This window comes from Hevea brasiliensis, chromosome 2 (genome assembly GCF_030052815.1).
Source record: "Hevea brasiliensis isolate MT/VB/25A 57/8 chromosome 2, ASM3005281v1, whole genome shotgun sequence".
NCBI lineage: Eukaryota > Viridiplantae > Streptophyta > Magnoliopsida > Malpighiales > Euphorbiaceae > Hevea > Hevea brasiliensis.
The window spans coordinates 76,485,079-76,507,045 of record NC_079494.1 but is presented as its reverse complement, the minus strand read 5'-3'; the positions used below and the strand labels follow the sequence as shown (position 1 = coordinate 76,507,045).

The 21,967-nt window shown below is 36.7% G+C and overlaps 1 protein-coding gene across 1 annotated transcript in view; it reads left to right on the top strand.

The window, feature by feature from the left end:
• LOC110648200 (exocyst complex component SEC8) overlaps positions 1 to 21,967 on the top strand; it is a 61,192-nt gene that overhangs the window by 25,644 nt on the left and 13,581 nt on the right. Inside the window, exons 10-18 of the mRNA XM_058135801.1 lie at positions 8,511 to 8,818; positions 8,893 to 9,053; positions 9,206 to 9,321; positions 9,556 to 9,626; positions 12,522 to 12,652; positions 12,748 to 12,797; positions 19,148 to 19,252; positions 19,891 to 20,014; positions 20,187 to 20,294. Of these exons, the coding sequence (XP_057991784.1) occupies positions 8,511 to 8,818; positions 8,893 to 9,053; positions 9,206 to 9,321; positions 9,556 to 9,626; positions 12,522 to 12,652; positions 12,748 to 12,797; positions 19,148 to 19,252; positions 19,891 to 20,014; positions 20,187 to 20,294 (1,174 nt within the window). The remainder of the gene's footprint in view (positions 1 to 8,510; positions 8,819 to 8,892; positions 9,054 to 9,205; positions 9,322 to 9,555; positions 9,627 to 12,521; positions 12,653 to 12,747; positions 12,798 to 19,147; positions 19,253 to 19,890; positions 20,015 to 20,186; positions 20,295 to 21,967) is intronic.

Here is a 21,967-nt window from a genome sequence, read left to right as displayed (position 1 = left end):
GTCTGATGTTTCTTTAATTCTGTTTGTGATGAGAATCTAATATGTAAAATTTCTATGGAACGCAATAAATTGGGAGATTGGAAAAAAATTACCAGTTCAAAGCGTGGTTTTGATTTCATTCATCAAATAACCCAGTCATATACAGAACAATTGATAAATTATAAATATAAAGCCTAAAGAAAATAAGATGAAATACAGGAGGAAGAAACCTTCCGAGTAGAGTACTACTGCGCCGCCCCCCCCCCCCCCCCAAAAAAAAAAAAAAAAAAAAAAAAAAATTCTCAAATGGCTAGAATAACTCCTTTACAAGCATACTATTGCAATTTTATACTCTAGTCTCATATATGTCCTTATTTGCGATAAAATCTTGAACAAAATACATTTCTTCTTCCTGCTGCATTACAACCAGCTGCAATGATTTGATTCCCTGATCTTTTCCTCCCTTCTTAGCTCTTCTAGAATAAACTCTCCAGCAATTGTTGTCTTTTGTGGGCTTGTTTCTCGGGCCTTGGATTGTTTCTCTATCATTTTGTCTTAGAAAGATTATATTTTTTTTAGAGGTGTTTTCCTGTGCAATTTTATACAATGATTCATATTTTTTCCTGTGCGCACAGGATATGGATATATATGGATTTCTAGTGTTATTTAATTCTGTTTTCTCTGAGAAAGATTATGTTCTTCTAGAGGTGTTCTTCGTCGCAGTTTTATACTATGATTCATATATTTCTCATGTGCACTAAGGGTGTGGGATATCCATTGATTTCAAGGTTTAAAATTGTGGTAGTGGAGTGCTGTGGCCAAAATGTAATTGTCACAAGCAGCACCAGGCTGGACTTTTTTCAATGAAAATTAGCTTGCAGAAAAGAGCTGGTCTGGCCACCGTCTTATCTGCCCAGAATCGATGGTTCAGGTCCTAGGCAGGGAGTGAATCGGACCAAACCAGTCTGGTTCCAGCTGGTTCTGATTTTTATTTTTGGCAATTTCAGTTCTGGTTCAAAAACAGATTGGTCCATGTGGAGCCCTCTAAAGCTGCCACCTCTTTTTTTTTAAATGGTTTGAATTAAGTCGGAACTGGCAGTTCAAACAGCCGATTCCAGTCCGGTTTCAATTCAGGGCCTGGGGGGGTGGACTGAAGGCAGCCCCCTCATAGTCGGTCCGGTTCTGGTTCAGGCCCCTGAACTGTTGATTTGGGCCCATTTTAGGTTTCACTCGAACCCTGAATTGGGCCAGGTGTAGAAAAGAGGGTAGATCCTTTGTAATGGCTGGAACTATTGTTGTAATGAAAAAGGACAATGCTTGTACTTGTAATTCTCAAATAACTATACTTCAATGTAGTGGTAGGCCAAAAATTCAGTACATAATTCCTGTCCTTTAACAACCATTGTTGAAATCTATGTTTATGTTTCTTTCTACAACCTCACCTCCTAAAAAGGTAAAGCAAAATGAAAGGTTAAATCTATTGATAGATTCTGCTTCCCGAAAAAAGGAGGAAAAAGAATAATGGGAAATTTCATTACCTATTCAATGTCTGTGTACGCCACATTCTTATGGTAATGTTCATCATTTATGTATTTAGGATAAATTTTGACAACTGTTTTTGAACTTATCTAGTTGTAACATTACAGTCCATCAACTTAAAAATGTAACATAAAACTCCATCAACTTTCAAATTTTAAACAGTAAAATCTCTTTAATCTCCAATTACCGTTTTTCAATTAGACGCTGACGTGGACAATTCCAATATGGAACTTAGTCAGTATTTCTATTTTATTTCTATTTTATTTCTCAAGCTATGTAAATTGAATCCTTCTGCTCTCTATAGATAGAATATTTTTTCACATATAAAGAGTGTAGAAAGAGATGATTCTCTTTTAATTTTAATTAATCTATACATGGGTATAGATATATACAATTGATTCCTATAATTGTGTTCTACTAATTAGGAAGAAATCCTAAATAAGAAATCCTAAATAGGAATACAGGATACAGAATATACAGAGAAATAATATAGTGATTGACTTTCCATAACACTCTCCCTCAAGTTAGAGCATAGATGTTAATCATGCCCAACTTGTTACAAATGTAGTCAATCCTAGCTCCATTCAGAGCTTTTGTGAAAATATCTTCTAACTGCTCTCCAGTTTTGATGTGTCCTGTTGAGATGATCTGTTGTTGAATCTTTTCACGAATAAAGTGACAATTAATCTCAATATGTTTGGTCCGCTCATGAAACACCGGATTATAAGCAATATGGAGAGCAGCTTGATTATCACACCACAATTTTGCAGGCAGGGAGGTCTTAAAACCTGTCTCGTCTAGTAATTAAAGTATCCACATTACCTCACATACTGATTGTGCCATGGCTCTGTATTCGGATTCAACACTAGATCGAGAAACTACACTCTGCTTCTTGCTTCTCCAAGACACCAAATTTCCTCCAACAAAAAAGCAATATCCAGTAGTTGACATCCTGTCAACCTTAGATCTAGCCCAGTCGGCATCTGAAAAACATTCAACATTCAAATGCCCATGATTACCATATAGCAAACCTCTTCTTGGAGCGCCCTTCAAATAACACAAGATTTGTTCCGAGGCTTTCCAATGAGTAACAGTTGGGGAAGACATAAACTGATTTATCACACTAACAACATAAGCAATGTCAGGACGAGTGACTGTAAGGTAGTTCAATTTTCCTACCAATCTCCTGTATCTCTCTGGATCTTCAAACAACTCACTATCCCCTGCTAACAGTCGTAAAGTTGGAGTCATTGGTGCACTACAAGGCTTAGCACCTAATTTTCCTGTCTCTATCAATAGATCGATGACATATTTTCTTTGAGACAAGAAAATACCCTTCTTACTTTTCATAACTTTGATACCCAAGAAATACTTTAACAATCCCAAGTCTTTGGTCTGAAACTGGGTTTGGAGGAAGGCTTTAAGAGATGAAATACCTGCAGAGTCACTCCCGGTGATGACAATGTCATCCACATAGGCTACCAGGAGAATTAGATCAGTCTCAGATTGCCTATAAAATACTGAGTGATCACACTTACTCTTTTGCATACCAAATTCCTGTACTGCTTCACTGAATCTCCCAAACCATGCCTTAGGACTTTGTTTCAAGCCATAAAGAGACTTCCAAAGCCAACAAAATTTACCCAACTCCCCCTGAGCAACAAACCCAGATAGTTGCTTCATATACACCTCCTCCTGAAGATCACCATGAAGGAAAGCATTCTTGATATCCAATTGATGCAGGGGCCAATTATATGTAGCTGCTAAAGAGATAAACAAGCGAATAGAAGTAAGTTTAGCTACAAGAGAAAAAGTATCAGAGTAATCAACCCCATATGTCTGAGCATATCCTTTTGCTACAAGGCGTACTTTTAACCTAGCTACAGAACCATCAGGATTTACCTTTATTGTAAATACCCATTTGCAACCAATAGCTTTCTTACCAGTGTGCAAAGGCAACAGTTCCATGTACCATTAGCATCTAAAGCCTTCATTTCCTCTTTCATAGTATCACACTAGCCAGGATGAGACAGTGCCTCACCAACAGTATTAGGGATAGGAACAAAGTCTAAAGAAGTAACAAAACACCGAGAACAAGAAGACAATTGATTATAAGAAATAAAAGAAGAGATAGGGTAAGTACATGAACGTTTACCTTTACGAAGAGCAATGGGTAAGTCTATATCAGAATAATGATCGGTACGAGGTACAGGATCTCCCAACGAAGTTGCTGGTGGAGGATCTGAGTCAGGAATCTCCAATCTCCTGGAATAAACATGAACAACGGGAGGTCGAGTAGGTCTAGAGACAGAAGGAACAGGCTGTGGGAGAGGACTAGACATTGGTTGGACAGTATATATTAAGAGATCATCCTCCTCCCCCTGACTCTCATACACAGATGATTGAGGAAAAAATGGAGTGGACTCAAAAAATGTGACATCTGCAGAAACAAGATAATGATTACGAGTAGGAGAGAAATAACAATACCCTTTTTGGAGCAGGGAGTACCCAAGGAAGACACATTTGAGAGATTTTGGATCCAATTTAGTAACCTGTGGATGAATACTACGCACAAAACAGGTACAACAAAAAATACGGGGTTCAATAGGGAACAAAGATTTTGTAGGAAACAAAGCAGTATAAGGAATATCCCCATTAAGGACAGAAGACGGCATACGATTGATAAAAAAACATGTCGTAGAAACTGCATCTGCCCAAAAGTATTTTGGAACTTTCATCTGAAAAAGAAGAGCACGAGTTACCTCAAGAAGATGCCGATTTTTTTTTTCGTCCACCCCATTTTGGGATGGGGTATCCACACAGGAAGACTGATGAAGAATGCTATTTTGTGTCATATAAGACTGAAATTGTGCTGAAAAGTATTCTTTGGCATTGTCACTTCTTAATATGCGCACATAAATATTAAATTGAGTTTTGATTTCATTACAAAAGGCACAAAAGATAGAAAACAACTCAGAATGATTCTTCATTAAATATAACCAGGTAACACGAGAGTAATCATCAACAAAAGTAACAAAATAACGAAATCCAGTTTTAAAAGTAACAGAACAAGGACCCCAAACATCAGAATAAACTAACTCAAAAGGGGATGAAGCCCATTTATTGACTCTAGACACAGAAGGCAAACGATGATGTTTTGCAAACTGACACGACTCACATTCTAGTGCTGATAAAGATTGAAATTGAGGACACAGCTTCTTCATAGTAAACAAAGAAGGATGACCCAATCTACAATGAGCTTCAAGAGGTGTTAAGGTACTGGAGCAAACAAGCGACCTCGGTACATGATTTTCCAGAATGTAGAGACCATCTGACTCGCGTCCTCTACCAATAATCTGTTTCGTCGTAAGATCCTGAAATAAACATTGGTCAGGAAAAAAGGAAACAGAACAATGTAAGGCACGAGTAAGTTTACTAATAGAAAGTAGATTAAAAGAGAATTTTGGTAGACACAAAACAGAAGACAAAGAAATTGACGAAGTCGGGTTCGCAGTTCCAGAATCCATGACACAAGAAGTAGAACCATCTGCTAAAGTAACAGTAGAGGAAGTGAGATTAGACTGAAAAGCAGATAGAAGACTAGAATTACTTGTCATGTGATCTGTCGCACCAGAATCAATAACCCATTTGGATGAGGTAGACACAAGGCATATAGTGGATTTACCTGACTCAGCGATCGTAGTGACAGGCGAACTGGTAGGCTTTAGAGATGCCTGATACTGGGAAAATTGTGCAAAATCCTCTGCAGATACCAAAATAGTTTTCTCAGAGGAAGATACTGTAGAATTCTCTGCTGCCATATTTGCCATCTGTGATTGCTGATTTTTCCTCTGAAGTTGCGGGCAATTATATTTTGTATGGCCAGGCTCATGGCAATAATAACAAATGACTCCTTTTGAGTCCTGATTAGAACTAGCCTCTCCATTATGCTGATTACTTTTGTTGCCTTTAATTCCTCCTCTACTTTCTCTTCTATTACCTTGTTGTCCATTTGGATTACGGCTAATAAGAGCACTACTGGCAGGCTGTGAAGATTGGGTACTCTCTGTACGAAGGACTCGTGTGAACGTTTCATGCAAAGAGGAAATCTCAGAACTAGAGAGAATCTGAGATTTAGCAGTCTCATACTCTGAAGGAAGGCCTGCAAGAAAACTCATAACCAGTTGCTCCCGTTGGGCCTGCTGAACTTTCACATTAGGACTAAAAGACAACAATACATTAAGTTCCTCATATACCCGTTTAAAATCCATAAAATAAGCTGTGAGAGACTTATCCTCTTTCTCAGCATGGTAGAATGCTTTATAAACATCATAAATACGGGAGATATTCCCCTTACCAGAATACAGAAAATCTAAGTAATCCATCAATTCCTTAACAAATTCACAGTGATTAATTAAACTAATTACCTCACTGTGAATCGAGTTCCGAAGCTGCAAAAACAACCGAGTATCCTCCCTTAGCCAAGTTTGTCGTGTATCATCAGTGGGTAGATCTTTAGCAAGGTGATCATCCTTATCAATGCTACGCAAATATACCCTAACAGTCTTACTCCACTCCAGGTAATTCGAACTATTAAGTTTGTGTTCCATGATCTTAGTCATCACCAGAATCACATCAGAAATAACATTCTTATTGTCTGTCATTTGTTGAGACAAAGAAAATTAACCGAAACGCTAATCCAAAGTGCTTATAGCAGCAAAATAATCCAAAATCACAAATCAAGCAAATAACGAAATAGGATCTGAGAGCTAAACCTCAGAAGTCCTTTAATGGTGTACTGGATCAGGCAACAGCACACAGTGGTGGAATGATTCTCCTTTAATTTCAATTAATATGTACATGGGTATATATATACAATTGATTCCTATAATTATGTTCTACTAATTAGGAAGAAATCCTAAATAAGAAATCCTAAATAGGAATACAGGATACAAAATATACAGAAAAATAATATAGTGATTGACTTTCCATAACAAAGAGAATAATTTTACACTTTGTGTAAGAGAGGAGAGAGAAATGTTGACTAAGCGCCATGCGGGAGTACTTCACGTCAGTTTCTAACTGAAAAATCAATAATTGAAAGTCAGGGGGATTTAACTGTGCAAAATTTGTAAGTTTATGAGGTTTTATGTTATATTTTAAAGTTGAAGGACTGTAGTGTTACAACTATATCAGTTCATAAACAGTTGTTGAAATTTATCCATGTATTTAAGCAAAATTCTTAATTCAAAAATATTATTGTTGGAATGTGGACATCTCACATTGGCTAAAACACAAGAGAAATGAGGCACTTATAAGTGTAAAGACAATCAAATCGAAAAGGCTTAGGCCATTTTGGTGTTGTGCCGATCTAGCCTAATTCCTATAGCAGTGCTAGCCCATTTGTGCTCTAACTAGCAGATTCTTACATGGCATCAAAGTAATGAGGCCTATGGTCGTAGATCTAGGACCCGAAGAGCATTTTGGGTGAGTTGTAGCTAGCTAAACCTATGAGTTGAGTTAATTGAGCCCAATTCAGGTGGATCAATGGCCAACCTAGCAAGCTAGACCTAGAGAGTAGAGTCAGAAGATGTCATATCCAAGTAGATGGACCAACCCGTGCAATTACAAGTGACAATTGGGCTTCAACTAGTCTAGCTTAGTTGCACTTAAGGGGGAGTGTTGGAATGTATATGTTCCTCATCTACTAAAAACAAGAAAAATAAAGGGCGCGTAAGTGTAAAGGCAATGAAACCTTAGTCCATTTTGGTGGAAGGGTGCTAGTCTAGTCCAATTCCTATAGTAGTGCCAGACCATTTTGTGCTCCAACTCCAACCACCCCAGCCCATTGATTCTTAAAATTACTAAAACATGCTAGTATGCAACTCTTGCGCTCACTTATCAAGTGAATGATCTAAATATTGGAAGAAGTCATAATGCCCATGTTTGTGGTCTGGTGTATATGTTGGTGGGTAGTTTAATAACCTTTTAGATTATTCAACCTTTGTTTGACCAACATTAAATTTTCTAGTTGGTTTAGGTATTGACAAGTAGTCAATTTGTTCATGGTAATGTCTACGTTCTAGTTGTAGAAAAATGTAACATCGCAGGCCCAACTGACCCAAATAACTTGCAGGGCCAAATACTTGGCTTAGAATAGCGAACCCAAGTTATTTTGGTAGTTGGGGTCTTGGGTATATATAAATCCTTTTACTTTCCCTTTTCCACCCAATGTGGGAATGTTAGAATCTCTCCATCTTAAATTTGTGGCATTCTCGTTGCAACCCATGTTGAGGTTGTGTTAATGCTGCTCTATGGTGTTGGGTACAATTGCTAAGCCAAGACCTCTCTCTGGGTTATTTAGTTCATTGGTGTCTGGGGAGCCTCTACCTTGCCTCTAGTCACCGGTAGCACTTTAATTTGCAGGCCTACCAGTTCTGCACAATTTTTTGACACAGGGTACTAATTATAACACCTTAGGCCATATTGGTCCAAATAACTTTTAAACCTTAAACCACTAACTCAAAATTGTTAACTCAATTTACTTTTAGTAGTTGGGGTCCAGGGTATATTAACCATTTTACTTCCCCTTTCCCCGCCTGATGTGGGAATGCTACACTTGCATATGTCCAAATAACTTAGAAACCAGTTTGTATGATCTAATTAAGGTTGAAATTACACATTTGATGTGCATGGATAAAATATTAAAACCATATATTGGTTTGAGTTTTACTTGAATTCCATACAAAGTTCAATGATGTAAAACTTAGCAATTTTACATCTAGTATAACCTGAATTTACATCTATTACCATTTATGTCTGATTTATATTTGAAGAGTAAGCTTGTATTGTTTTGATCTTTACTTGAATTGCTTATAAAGTTATGCAATGATGTAAAACTAGTTGTTTTACATATATGACCATACATGTCTATTGTCTGATTTATATTTGAAGTGTACGTTTGAATTCTTTTTTATTTTCTCCATCAACAGCCAGAGATTGCGACCCACAATTCATGACATTATCACTTCCAAGATAAAAGCTCATGCAGAACTTGTTAACTCTTCAAAGTCTGGAACTTGTCAGGCTGCCCAAACTGCTACCACAGGTCTTCATTTTCTGAAAGGACAGTTAGAAAGCTACCAGTTACCAAAACAGAAGCTTCAGAATGGGATATCAGTGGCAGCAACTTTATTGTCAGTGAGCCCTGTTTCACCAGTAATGGCTCCTGCAGGGAAAGCACAGGCTGCTGCAAAGGATCTTCTTGATTCAATTTTGGACACCGTTGTGCGAATATTTGGTAAGATATTGAACTTGACTTTATGCTTATAAATTTTGAATTAGAAGCTTATAGTTCAGCTTTGGGATGGTTAGAGAATCATGTTGTTGTTGGAGAGCTTTTGGAGTCAAAATCTACTCAGAATGCTGATATGAACACACCAAGGTCAATGATAATAGATGTAAATTTCCCTGATTCTGAAACATCTCAAGCTACTGGAGGCTACAGCATAGGCTTTTCCTTGACAGTTTTGCAGGTAGTTTTTTGTGTTCTGATATTTGGTTGAATTTCTGAATATAAGGTTTCAAATCTTGAAATTTGTGCCTTTGGAAACCTTTATTTATTTATTTATTTTTACCTCTATTCAAGTTTTTTGTTGAATGTTTGCCTCATGCTTTTGTGCTGAAGAGTGAATGCCAACAACTTATATGCGAAATTCTGCGAGCAACTCCTGAAGCTGCATCTGCAGATGCGGCTGTTCAAACTGCTAGACTTGCAAGCAAAGTTCCTTCTGTGGAAAAAAAGTAAGAAATTTTCTTTCTTTTTAAATTTACAATTACAATTCTTTTATGATTTTCTTTTCCTCCCTTTTCCTCTTTTTGCCATGTATTATTTATCCTTTCGATTTTGTGGTAATTTTAAATAAAAAGGGGAAACTGTTTAAACAGGAGATTTAAAATATAGCCACAAGATAAACAATTGTGATATTTCTCAGTGAAATTATATAATGAAGCTGTGCTAATTCTGGTTGGCGACAGGGATGGTTCAGAAGATGGCCTTACCTTTGCTTTTCGGTTCACAGATGCTAGTATATCTATTCCTAACCAGGGTATGCTGAATTTTGTACTATTGCACTTTGTCATGTCTGGATTGGTTTTCCTTTATAAAGAAATTGGCATGGTTTTTTTGTGATTTATATATGGTGTTTTACAATTAGTTGTCATTGGTTGAATGACAAATATTTACTTTTTATTTTTTTGAAAAAATAATTTTACTGTATCATTTTAAGTGAATCTTTATCAATTGTGAGGTTGATAAAGCTGATGCACTTATGTTAAGAATAAGATACTTGCCTTGACTAATGTAAAGTTGAATCTCAAAGATAGCAAGTTGTAGTCATTAGAGTCGCTTTGGCAATGCAGCAGAGGGTAGGAAATTATTTAGATTGCTAGGTGATAACGGTATTACAGAAAGTCAGTGATGAAATGAGGTGATGGAGTTCATTTAATTTTTAGAATTCCCAACATTTGTATTGTTGGTTGCACTCACATTAGTTTGTTTTATTTTTTGCTTGTGTGTTGATGAATCTGGTTTGCATTATTAATCTTTTGAATTGATGAAATTAGTAATTTTTTGCATTGTTAGTAGTTAAAAAAAAGAGGACTAATATTATTTCAAGGAGAGATTAGAGATTTATGGAATCTGGGTGCTCACAGTTTTTTCGGTATTCTTTCCTTCAATTTCTTTCTGAACTTCTTTAAGCATGGTACTCTGTATTATTTTTCTTGTCTTTGCTTTACACTCTTGTGCAAAATTATCACTTGTCATTGATTGGATTTCGTGAAAGCATGTGATAATTTATGGCAATTGCAAGTCTTGGATACCATTAAATTCTAAAATTTCCTTCTTGACACTGCCTTTAACTTTGGTTGCTTTATTTTCAATCTCTTGTATAAGGTGAGCATTAAAGATGAGTGATTCAACCTTTCCCTGGCCAAGTTTATTATTCTCAACAACTTGCTGAAACCACCACGTTCATTAACACTTTCCAAATTGAGAAGACAATATTTCCTTGAAACTGTATATGGCTTCTAGAATTAGAGTATATTCTTGTCCACAATTTTTGAATTTCCAATAAATCTCTCATGGTACATGTTCAATCACTTGCTTAGATGATAAAATATCTCATAATAATCATATAAAATTTGCATACAAATTATTTTTCTGCTCTTGACCTTGAACAAGTTTTAGCATTTTCTCAGCTCTCATGTTTGAGTTTAAGCAAGCAACTTTTACCTTTTCCTCCTAGTGAGACTCATGAAAATCAAAATGTAACTCTAGTTCAAACAAGCACTTTTATGAAATCTTTCTTGAAAAAAATCACCATCAAAATAAGAAATACATTTAAAATTAGGAATGCGTGTATGAATAGACTGATTTCGAGTGAAATCTTTATTGCAATTTTTAGTCATATCCATGATTCCAAAAGTTTGCTTTCAAGAGAGTCTTCCTTTAGTGTTCGTAGTCAACAAGGAGTTTGCTTCAAACTCCACGCTATGCCATTGAAAAGCCATGAGAAAATTTGCTTTGATACCAATTGACACAACAAAATAGCGATAAAATATTAACACTTGGTTAAACCTTGATTAGTATACCAGAAGTCTCAGATCCAGAAACTTAAAACTCAATTTTGAATAAAAAGTATATTATTCATTTTATTTCAAAATATTCTTAACATCACGTACTTATAGGATAATGACGTAGCTTGTAGGGTAACCTAAACACTTGATACACACTTTCCGAGATGTTTAAGTACAAGCACAACTTATTAAACAAGTTATCATACAGCTAGACGCTAAGAAATTGTTGAACAAATAAATGAGTCAAATCAAACACATTGACTAAAACTCTATTAAATATTCGTGCCATTAGATTGCCAAATGCAGGGCATGGAGATATTGTACCATTAGTTATCTGTATATTTGCACAGAAGTAGTACACAACTTACTAAACAAGTTATCATGCAGCAAGACTCTTTATTGAACAAATAAAATGAGTCAAACATATTAACTAAAACTCCATTAAATGTTCATGTCAGTAGATTGTCAAATGGAGGGCATGGAGATGTTGTACCATTAGCATTTGCAAGGAAGTAGAATGTAACTTTTTTCCTATTTTTTTTGTTTTGGATTTACCTTACATTATTCAACTGGTTCAAAACCTTGTTTGCAATTTTTTTTAAGGAAAAAGTCTCTGTTCAATTTATTTAGAATCTGCTGACAACTTGCTTGAGATGACAATGTACAAGTTGTGATCCTTCTGTAACGTGAATGGAATTCTTTTTAGAAGAAAAAATGATTACTGGAGTATCTTTTGTGATATGATTAGGAGACTATCAAAATCTTAAGATTTTAGTAGCTTCCTTGATAGATGTGATACACCCAAGATTGGATGGTGTAAGCTAAACATCAATGGGTTTTCTAATTGATACTTACATTTTGCATGAGCTATGGGTATTGTCCATGATTCATGAGGCAACTGGGTGAGTGGTTTTAGCCAAAACATTGTGGTAACTTTCTCAATGAGAGCTGAATTATGGAACATCTTTAATAGCTTGAATTTTGCATGGAGCTTAGAATGCAGGAAAGAAATTCTGGTGGTGGTGTCGCTTAGTGCTTGTCAGTTAATCCAAAGTCCAAATACAATGGGATAAAGAAAATCATAATACTGATTTGTTTGTGGCAATCAGCAAATTATCCATTTTAATGAGCATTTATATTTTAGACATGTTAACAGGGAAGCAAATTTATATGCTGATTGGTTGACTTCTTAGGGGAGTTCATGTGTTTGTTTGTCCTTCCAAATGTGTGATTTAGTTCGTGCACAGGGACATGAGGGATGTGGCATCCCCTGGTCTTGTGCCTTTCTTAGATTTTGGTCTTTGCTGGCTTGCCTTCTGATTTATACTTTATTTCCATGCTTGCCTGCATTATCCATTATCTAGGCGTTGATCTCATTCGTCAAGGATGGAGTCGAAGGGGTCCAAATGTCATACAAGAAGGCTATGGGTCTGCTGCTGTCTTGCCTGAGCAAGGCATATATCTCGCAGCATCTGCATACCGGCCTGTCCTTCAGGTTTGAAATTTCCCCAGATGCCGGCTGAAACTTGTAATGCATTAGCTATCCATGGATTCTTTGCTTGGCCATTTCTAATTAGATTTTTTCTACAGTTCACTGATAAGATTGCTTCAATGCTGCCAAAAAAATATTCGCAACTTGGGTAAGTTTGGGAACTGCTTTGCTTCTTTTCTCATTTCTCACATGGCTGAAATTGGAATGTAGCTTTGGGTGACAAATTATGTGGCAAGTTGTAGAAAGGATGTGTGACTTGTTTTCAGACTATAGTTCACTGTGTATAATTTGTGCAAATTCCCTCCCATGGATTAGCAGCGACGCCCCCCCCCCACACACACACACACATATTTAGCCATGCCGAAGTTGTATCTTCTAGTGTTCTGATTTTTATGGCTTCTTGGCTATTTGTGGTGTGCTTTGAAATTGGATTATTGAGAACATACACAACAATCAATTTGTTACTTGAAATCAAAAGGGTTGAGAATTTTGTGCTCAAGGAGTTAGCATCTTCATTATTAAATGGTTGAACATGTGAGGAATTAATTGCTAACCTTTCTTCTCTTATTGTACTGTTAAAGAATAAAGAGTCATGTTGTGCCTAAAGAAGTGTCACATTAGTGATAGTTTAATTGTGCACAGAACCATGTGAATCACTGTGATTGATGCCACAAGACAGAAGGATCATCCCATGATTGAAGCACCAGCAGGAAGTAATGCACCTTTTTTGGTTTAAGTTATGCCATTTCCCTATTTTTGTTAGCAAGCATATTGCACCTCGGTATTGTCCTATCACATAGGTGTCAAAGGTAGTTCAATTCCAAAAGAAGTAAAGATACTTATTTTCAACGGAAATAGCAGTGAGTAGATATCTGTGCAGTTTAGTTCTAATTGTTTGCGGTTTGACTTACAAATAAATGCAACTGTCCAAGCTACTGTATGTACTAGTGATTTAGATAGAAGACTCAAAAAGGGATGAGAAAGAATTCTCAAAGTTTGTATTAATTCTTAAAATGAATTCTCAAATTGTCAATAATGAAAGTCTCTCATAAAATGCCTAGATAACATAGGTATTTGTAGTATAATAACTAATCCTACTAGTACTAGGATTAGGAATCCTAAGCAAGAAAATACTGAACAAACACTAATTAGGAATTCTAAACCAACTCAAACTTCCTAAATAAAATAAAAATACTACTTCCTAAATATTAATAATAGAATTCTTAATTTCATAATACTAAAAGATCTAAATTAAAGGTCTTGTAGAAAGAGATGATTCTCATTGATATCAATTAATCTGTACATGGGTATTTATATACAATTGATTCCTATAATTGTGTTATACTAATTAGGAAGAAATCCTAAATAAGAAATCCTAAATAGGAATACAGAATACAAAATATACACAGAAATAATATAATGATTGACTTTCCATAACACTCCCCCTCAAGTTGGAGCATAGATGTTAATCATGCCCAACTTGTTACAAATGTAGTCAATCCTAGCTCCATTTAGAGCTTTTGTGAAAATATCTCCTAACTGCTCTCCAGTTTTGATATGTCCTGTTGAGATGATCTGTTGTTGAATCTTTTCATGAACAAAGTGACAATCAATCTCAATATGTTTGGTCCGCTCATGAAACACCGGATTAGAAGCAATATGGAGAGCAGCTTGATTATCACACCACAATTTCGCAGGCTGGAGGGTCTTAAAACCTGTCTCATCTAGTAATTGAAATATCCACATTACCTCACATACTGATTGTGCCATGGCTCTGTGTTCGGATTCAGCACTAGATCGAGAAACTACACTCTGCTTCTTGCTTTTCCAAGACACCAAATTTCCTCCAACAAAACGCAATATCCAAGAGTTGACCTCCTATCAACCTTAGATCTCGGCATCGAAAAACATTCAACATTCAAATGCCCATGATTACCATATAACAAACCTCTTCCAGGAGCTCCTTGGATAGCACAAGATTTGTCCCAAAACTTCCCAATGAGCAATAGTTGGGAAGACATAAACCGACTTACCACACTAACGGCATAAGCAATGTCGGACGAGTGATGAAGGTAGTTCAATTTTCCTACCAATCTCCTGTATCTCTCTGGATCTTCAAACAACTCACTATCCCCTGCTAACAGTTGTAAATTTGGAGTCATTGGTGCACTACAAGGCTTAGCACCTAATTTTTCTGTCTCTGTCAATAGATCGATGACATATTTTCTTTGAGACAAGAAAATACCTTTCTTACTTCTCATAACTTTAATACCCAAGAAATACTTTAACAATCCCAAGTCTTTGGTCCAAACTGGGTTTGGAGAAAGGTTTTAAGAGATGAAATACTGCAGAGTCACTCCCGGTGATGATAATGTCATCCACATAGACTACCGGAGAATCGACTCACCTCGATTGCTTATATAATTCTGAGTGATCACACTTACTCTTTTGAATACCATATTCCTGTTCTGCTTCACTGAATCTCCCAAACCAGGCCCTAGGACTTTGTTTCAAGCCATAAAGAGACTTCCGAAGCCTACAAACTTTACCCAACTTCCCCTGAGCAACAAACCCAGGTGGTTGCTCCATATACACCTCCTCCTGAAGATCACCACGAAGGAAAGCATTCTTGATATCCAATTGGTGCAGGGCCAATCATATGTAGTCTAAAGAGATAAACAAGCGAGCAGTAAGTTTAGCTACAGGAGAAAAAGTGTCGAGTAATCAACCCCATATGTCCGAGCATATCCTTTTGCTACAAGGCGTGCTTTTAACCTAGCCACGTAACCATCAGATTTACCTTTATCAGAATACCCATTTGCAACCAATAGCTTTCTTACGTGGGCAAAGGCAACAGCTTCCCATATACCATTAGCATCTAAAGCCTCCATTTCCTCTTTCATAGCAAAGACACCGGCCAGGATGAGACAAAGGCCTCACCAATGATATTAGGGATAAGAACAGAGTCTAAAGAAGTAACAAAACACCGAGAACAAGAAGACAATTGATTATAAGAAACAAATGAAGAGATAGGGTAAGTACATGAACGTTTACCTTTACGAAGAGCAATGGGTAAATCTAGATCAGAATCATGATCAGTATGAGGTATAGGATCTCCCAACGAAGTAGCTGGTGGAGGATCCGAGTCGAATCTCCAATCTCTGGAATAAACATGAACAACGGGAGGCCGAGTAGGTCTAGAGACAGAAGAAGCAGTGTGAGAGAGGACTAGACATTGGTTGACAAGATATATTAAGATATCATCCTCCTCCCCGACTCTCATACACGGATGATTGAGAAAAAATGGAGTGGACTCAAAAATGTGACATCTGCAGAAACAAGATAACGATTAAGAGTAGGAGAGAAACGGTACCCTTTTTGAATCCGGAGTACCCAAGGAAGACACATTTGAGAGACTTTGGATCCAATTTAGTAACTCATGGACGAACATCACGTACAAAACAAGTACAACAAAAAATACGGGGTTCAACAGGAAACAAATATTTTGTAGGGAACAAAGCAGTATAAGGAATATCCCCATTAAGGACAGAGGACGGCATATGATTGATCAAAAAACATGCCGTAGAAACTGCATCCGCCCAAAAGTGTTTAGGAACTTTCATCTGAAAAAGAAGAGCACGAGTTACCTCAAGAAGATGCCGATTTTTTCTTTCGGCCACGCCATTTTGGGATGGGGTATCCACACAGGAAGACTGATGAAGAATGCCATTTTGTGTCATGTAAGACTGAAATTGTGCTGAAAAATATTCTTTAGCATTGTCACTTCTTAATATGCGCACAGAAATATTAAATTGAGTTTTGATTTCATTACAAAAGGCACAAAAGATAGAAAACAACTCAGAACGATTCTTCATTAAATATAACCAAGTAACACGAGAGTAATCATCAACAAAAGTAACAAAATAACGAAATCCAGTTTTAGAAGTAACAGAACAAGAACCCCAAACATCAGAATGAACTAACTCAAAGGGGGATGAAGCCCGTTTATTGACTCTAGACACAGAAGGCAAACGATGATGTTTTGCAAACCGACACGACTCACATTCTAGTAATCGATAAAGATCAAATCGAGGACACAACTTCTTCATGGTAGACAAAGAAGGATGACCCAATCTACAATGAGCTTCAAGAGGTGTTACGGTACGGGAGCAAACAAGCGACCGCGGTACATGTTTTTCCAGAATGTAGAGAACACCTGAATCACGTCCTCTACAAATAATCTTCTTAGTCGTAAGATCCTGAAACAAACAATGATCAGAAAAAAAGGAAATAGAACAATTTAAGGTACGAGTAAGTTTACTAACAGAAAGTAGATTAAAAGAGAAATTTGGTAGACACAAAAAAGATGACAAAGAAATTGATGAAGTCGGATTCAGCCTAACCCATGACACAAGAAGTAGAACCATCGGCTAAAGTAAAGAGGAAGTGGGATTAGACCAAAAGCAGATAGAAGACTAGAATTACCTGTCATGTGATCTGTTGCACCAGAATCAATAACCCATTTGGATGAGGAAGACACAAGGCATGTAGTGGATTTACCTGACTCAGCAATCGCAGTGATAGGGGAACTGGTAGGCTTTAGAGATGCACGATCTTGGGAAAAGCGTGCAAAATCCTCTGCAGATACCAAAGCAGTTTTCTCGGAGGAAGATATCAGAGAATCCTCTGCGCCATATTTGCCATATGTGATCGTGATTTTTCCTCTGAAGTTGCGGACAATTATATTTTGTATGGCCAGGCTCATGACAATAATAACAAATGACTCCTCTTGAGTCCTGATTAGAACTAGCCTCTCCATTACGCTGATTACTTCTGTTGCCTATAATTCCTCCTCTACTTCCTCTTCTATTACCCTGTTGTCCATTTGGATTACGGCTAATAAGAGCACTACTGGCAGGCTGTGAAGATTGGGTACTCTCTATACGAAGGATCCGTGTGAATGTTTCATGCAAAGAGGAAATCTCAGAACTGGAAAGAATCTGAGATTTAGCAGTCTCATACTCTGAAGGAAGGCCTGCAAGAAAACTCATAATGACCATTGCTCGTTGGGCTCTTTGAACTTTCACATCAGAACTAAAAGGCAACAATACATTAAGTTCCTCATATACCCGTTTAAAATCCATAAAATAAGCCGTGAGAGACTTATTCTCTTTCTCAGCACGGTAGAATGCCTTACAAACATCATAAATACGGGAGATATTCCCTTTACCAGAATACAGAAAATCTAAGTAATCCATCAATTCCTTAACAAATTCACAGTGATTAATTAAACTAATTACCTCACTGTGAATCGAGTTTCGAAGCTGCAAAAACAACCGAGCATCCTCCCTTAGCCAAGTTTGTTGTGTATCATCAGTAGGTGGATCTTTAGTAAGGTGATCATCCTTATCAATGCTACGCAAGTAGACCTTAACAGTCTTACTCCACTCTAGGTAATTCGAACCATTAAGTTTGTGTTCCGTGATCTTAGTCATCATCGGAATCACATCAGAAATAACATTCTTATTGTCTGCCATTTGTTGAGACAAAGAAAACTAACCGAAACGCTAATCCAAAGTGCTGACAGCAACAAAATAATCCAAAATCACAAATCAAGTAAATACCGAAATAGGATCTGAGAGCCAAACCTCAGAAGCCCTTTAATGGTGTAATCGGATCGAACAAAGACACACAGTGGTGGAATGAGGGGATTGAGGCGACGCTGGCAATGTTGATCGGAGTCGAAACGGCCGGTCGGCGGCCAAGGTCTCTCTTGAGCTGGGTGGTGAGAACAAATAGTCACCCTAGATGGCCTGCTCTGATACCATGTAGAAAGAGATGATTCTCATTGATATCAATTAATCTGTACATGGGTATTTATATACAATTGATTCCTATAATTGTGTTATACTAATTAGGAAGAAATCCTAAATAAGAAATCCTAAATAGGAATACAGAATACAAAATATACACAGAAATAATATAATGATTGACTTTCCATAACAGGTCTTAATCTTCAATTAAAAAATAAATAAAAATAATTCCTAAATTGATTCTTCCTTGACTGCATCAACTAGTTCTTTCAAGCTAATTAGAGTACTTATAGCCAAATCAAAGAGTTTACAGAAGATTGTTGCACTTTTATTGTGGTTGAAGTTTACCTTATGTCAGTTATTGGCTTCTTTGCGTTATGGTTTATCTTTTGATGTATTCCTTAAAATCAACTAAATTTTCTTATCCCTCATCTTGTATCCTTCCAACCTATGATTCCTTGCTTTTTTCTTTGTTTTTTTTTCTAGGATTTTATCTTTATTGTTTTGTATTTCAAGCTGGCCTTGTGATTGGTTTTATGGAATTTGTAATAATGTATGTATTCTTTTAATTTTTCATGCACATGATTAAGTTTCATCATTTAATTTATTGGCTTCCCCTTTTTTGCTCTCTTATAGAATCTTTTGGAATCTTACTGTGGTTTTATATTCATTATCTAAACTGCAGGAATGATGGATTGCTAGCATTTATAGAGAACTTTGTTAAGGACCACTTTTTACCAACTATGTTTGTGGACTACCGGAAGGGTGTTCAGCAAGCCATATCAAGAAAGTTTCATATTCCATAAAACTTTTTCTGATTTTACGGTTTAATAATCCATATTAAGTTCTTATTTTCCCTGTTGATTTAAGTAGAAAGAAATGTTTTTCTTTGACTTATTCAACTCTTATTTCTCTCATGTATTTACCGGTATTGGATTGAGTAGCTCAAAATATGTCAATCTAGGTTACCATAGCATGTATTGATGAGTTTTCACTGCAAAACTATCTAGGTGTACAAAGAGTCATGAGATTTTGCACTATGACCTATGGAAATGGAGAAAATCTATGGAAATAGGGAAATGTGTATAATTGTGACAGACAAAAAGCCTTTTGAGGGCCATTAACATGTAGACAATCAGCACAGAGGACAAATCTATCATTTGTCCATGTTGGGCATGGCAATTGTTGAATATCACAATTTTCTAAAATTGGAGAGCAGGAAACATCTAAACACTTTGCAAACTAACATTATTGTTGATGAAAAGAAATTTAAAAGAAGAATCCAGCAGCATTTGGTATTCAGATAATGTGCATTCTGCATGATCTGTTTTGGGATTGTTGAATGTCACCTGGATTTGTGTTATACATACAGTGATTGTGCTTTTCTTTATTTTAGTTTTTCTGTTCTAAAAATTTAATTTTATTGAGCACTATTACAGGTCCAGCTGCATTTCGCCCTAGGGCACACACTACTGCTGCTTATACCTCGTCAATTGAGAAAGGTCGACCTGTCTTGCAGGGACTTTTGGCAATAGATTTCTTAGCAAAAGAGGTGAGTATTATCTTTTCAGCCAGTCATTTGTTTGAACAGCTGCAACATAGTGTATGATTGAGAGTTTTTATCTGTTATTGACTGCTCTCTAACATTTTGTATTAGTTACTTTACTTTAGTGATGCATTTATGTGATTTGAGATACCTAATTCACAAATTTCATATGCTCTAGGTGTTTGGTTGGGCTCAAGCAATGCCAAAATTTTCTAGTGATCTGGTGAAGTTTGTGCAAACTTTTCTTGAACGAACATATGAAAGATGTCGAACATCATACATGGAGGTATGGGTGTTCTCCTATCTGTTTTGTTAGGAGAATTATTACTGTGTTGCTATGCTTTTTACATAATTTTTAATTATATGTTTTTCATGTATTATATTTTTTTGATTTTGTCAGTAAATTATCTATTTAGATAGTTTGTGTTGCTGCAAAATTTTCTTAAAATTTCTTGCAAAACATATTTTCAGCAGAAAGGGAGCTGTCTATAGAATCTATGTAATCAATTAAATGTCTATCACCAATATTAGACCTGGAGCTCTTTTATGGATAAGTTCCATTTAATCATAGCATCTACATCCAAATCAAGCATTAATCTTGCATAAAATGAAGGGGTCATCAAATATGTGAACCTGATCAATTGCTGGCTGGTGAGAAGTACAAGATACCCTCACAATCTCAATATTTTTCAAAAGATTTTCCATTGCTGTAGAGTTTCGGTGGCCTTAATCACAACGAGCTTTCACTCCTATTTGTAGAACCCTTCTAATTCATATTTGGCTATCTATGGTTCTTGATAGGGATGACATAGTGTAGGATTAGAGGAGGATAGAAGATAGGAGGCACTAGGAGGAGCCTGGCCACTTGAGGTTTAGGGATTTTTATTATACAAATTGAAGTTAAGGATGCCGCTGATACAACCAGCTGAGTGGAGGGATGATAGGTGAAATTAACCCTATTTTCTTCTATCTTTCCTATCATTCTAAATTGCAACGTGGCATGTTTGGGTGCAAAAAGAGTGTGTTGTCCCACGTCAGTTTGGGATAAGGCAATAGGTCTAAATATAAAGACTTTGGCAATTCTCTTCCATAGGACTAGCTTTTGAAGGTGAGCTAAGTCTGGTCTATTTTTATATCATGGTATCAGAGCCTCCCTAACCAGTGTTGGGCCTTTCATAACTGTTTCACATTCCAGATGCTAGCCTTAAGTGTAAGGGGAGTATGTTAAGTATGCCACACTAGTTAGGTATGTGGGTAATGTGCTATTTATAAAAACTGGCATTTCACTTTTGAGCTAACTTTTGAGGATGAGTTAGACCCGATTCATTCTCTACACGGTATTAAAGCCAACCTTTGTCTTGATGTTGAGCCACCCGCAAATGTTCATAACTGGGCGTGGGGGCTATGTTGTCCCATATCGATTTAGGATAAGGCAAAAAGTCTAAATATATGGACTTTGGCAATCCTCTCCCCTAGAGCTAACTTTTGAGGATGAGTTAAGTCCGGCCTATTTTCTTGAGATGGTATTAAAGCCTCCACTACTAATGTTGGGCCTTCTACAAGTTTTCATTCTCTAGGTGTTGGGTCATGGGTGTGAGTGGGGTGTATTAATATCCCACATCAATCTGGAATGGGGTTAATATGCCTTTATAAAGCCTCAGGCACTCCTCCTCCTTTTGGGGTTGAGTTAAGCTTTGTCTATTTTCTCTACATGGTATCAAAGTTTAGGTTTTAAGTCCTAAAGCTATTTTCTCCATATTCTCCTTCATTTTAGCTTAGGGTTGGAGTCCCAACGCTATTTTTCTCCCATATTTTCCTTCTCTATTTTAGCCTAGGGTTGGAGTCCCAAAGCTATTTTTCTTGTATGTTCTCCTTCATTTTAGCCTAGGGTTTGACTCCTAAAGCTATTTTTCTCCTATATTCTCCTTCTTCATTTTAGTGTAGGGTCTGAGTTCCAAA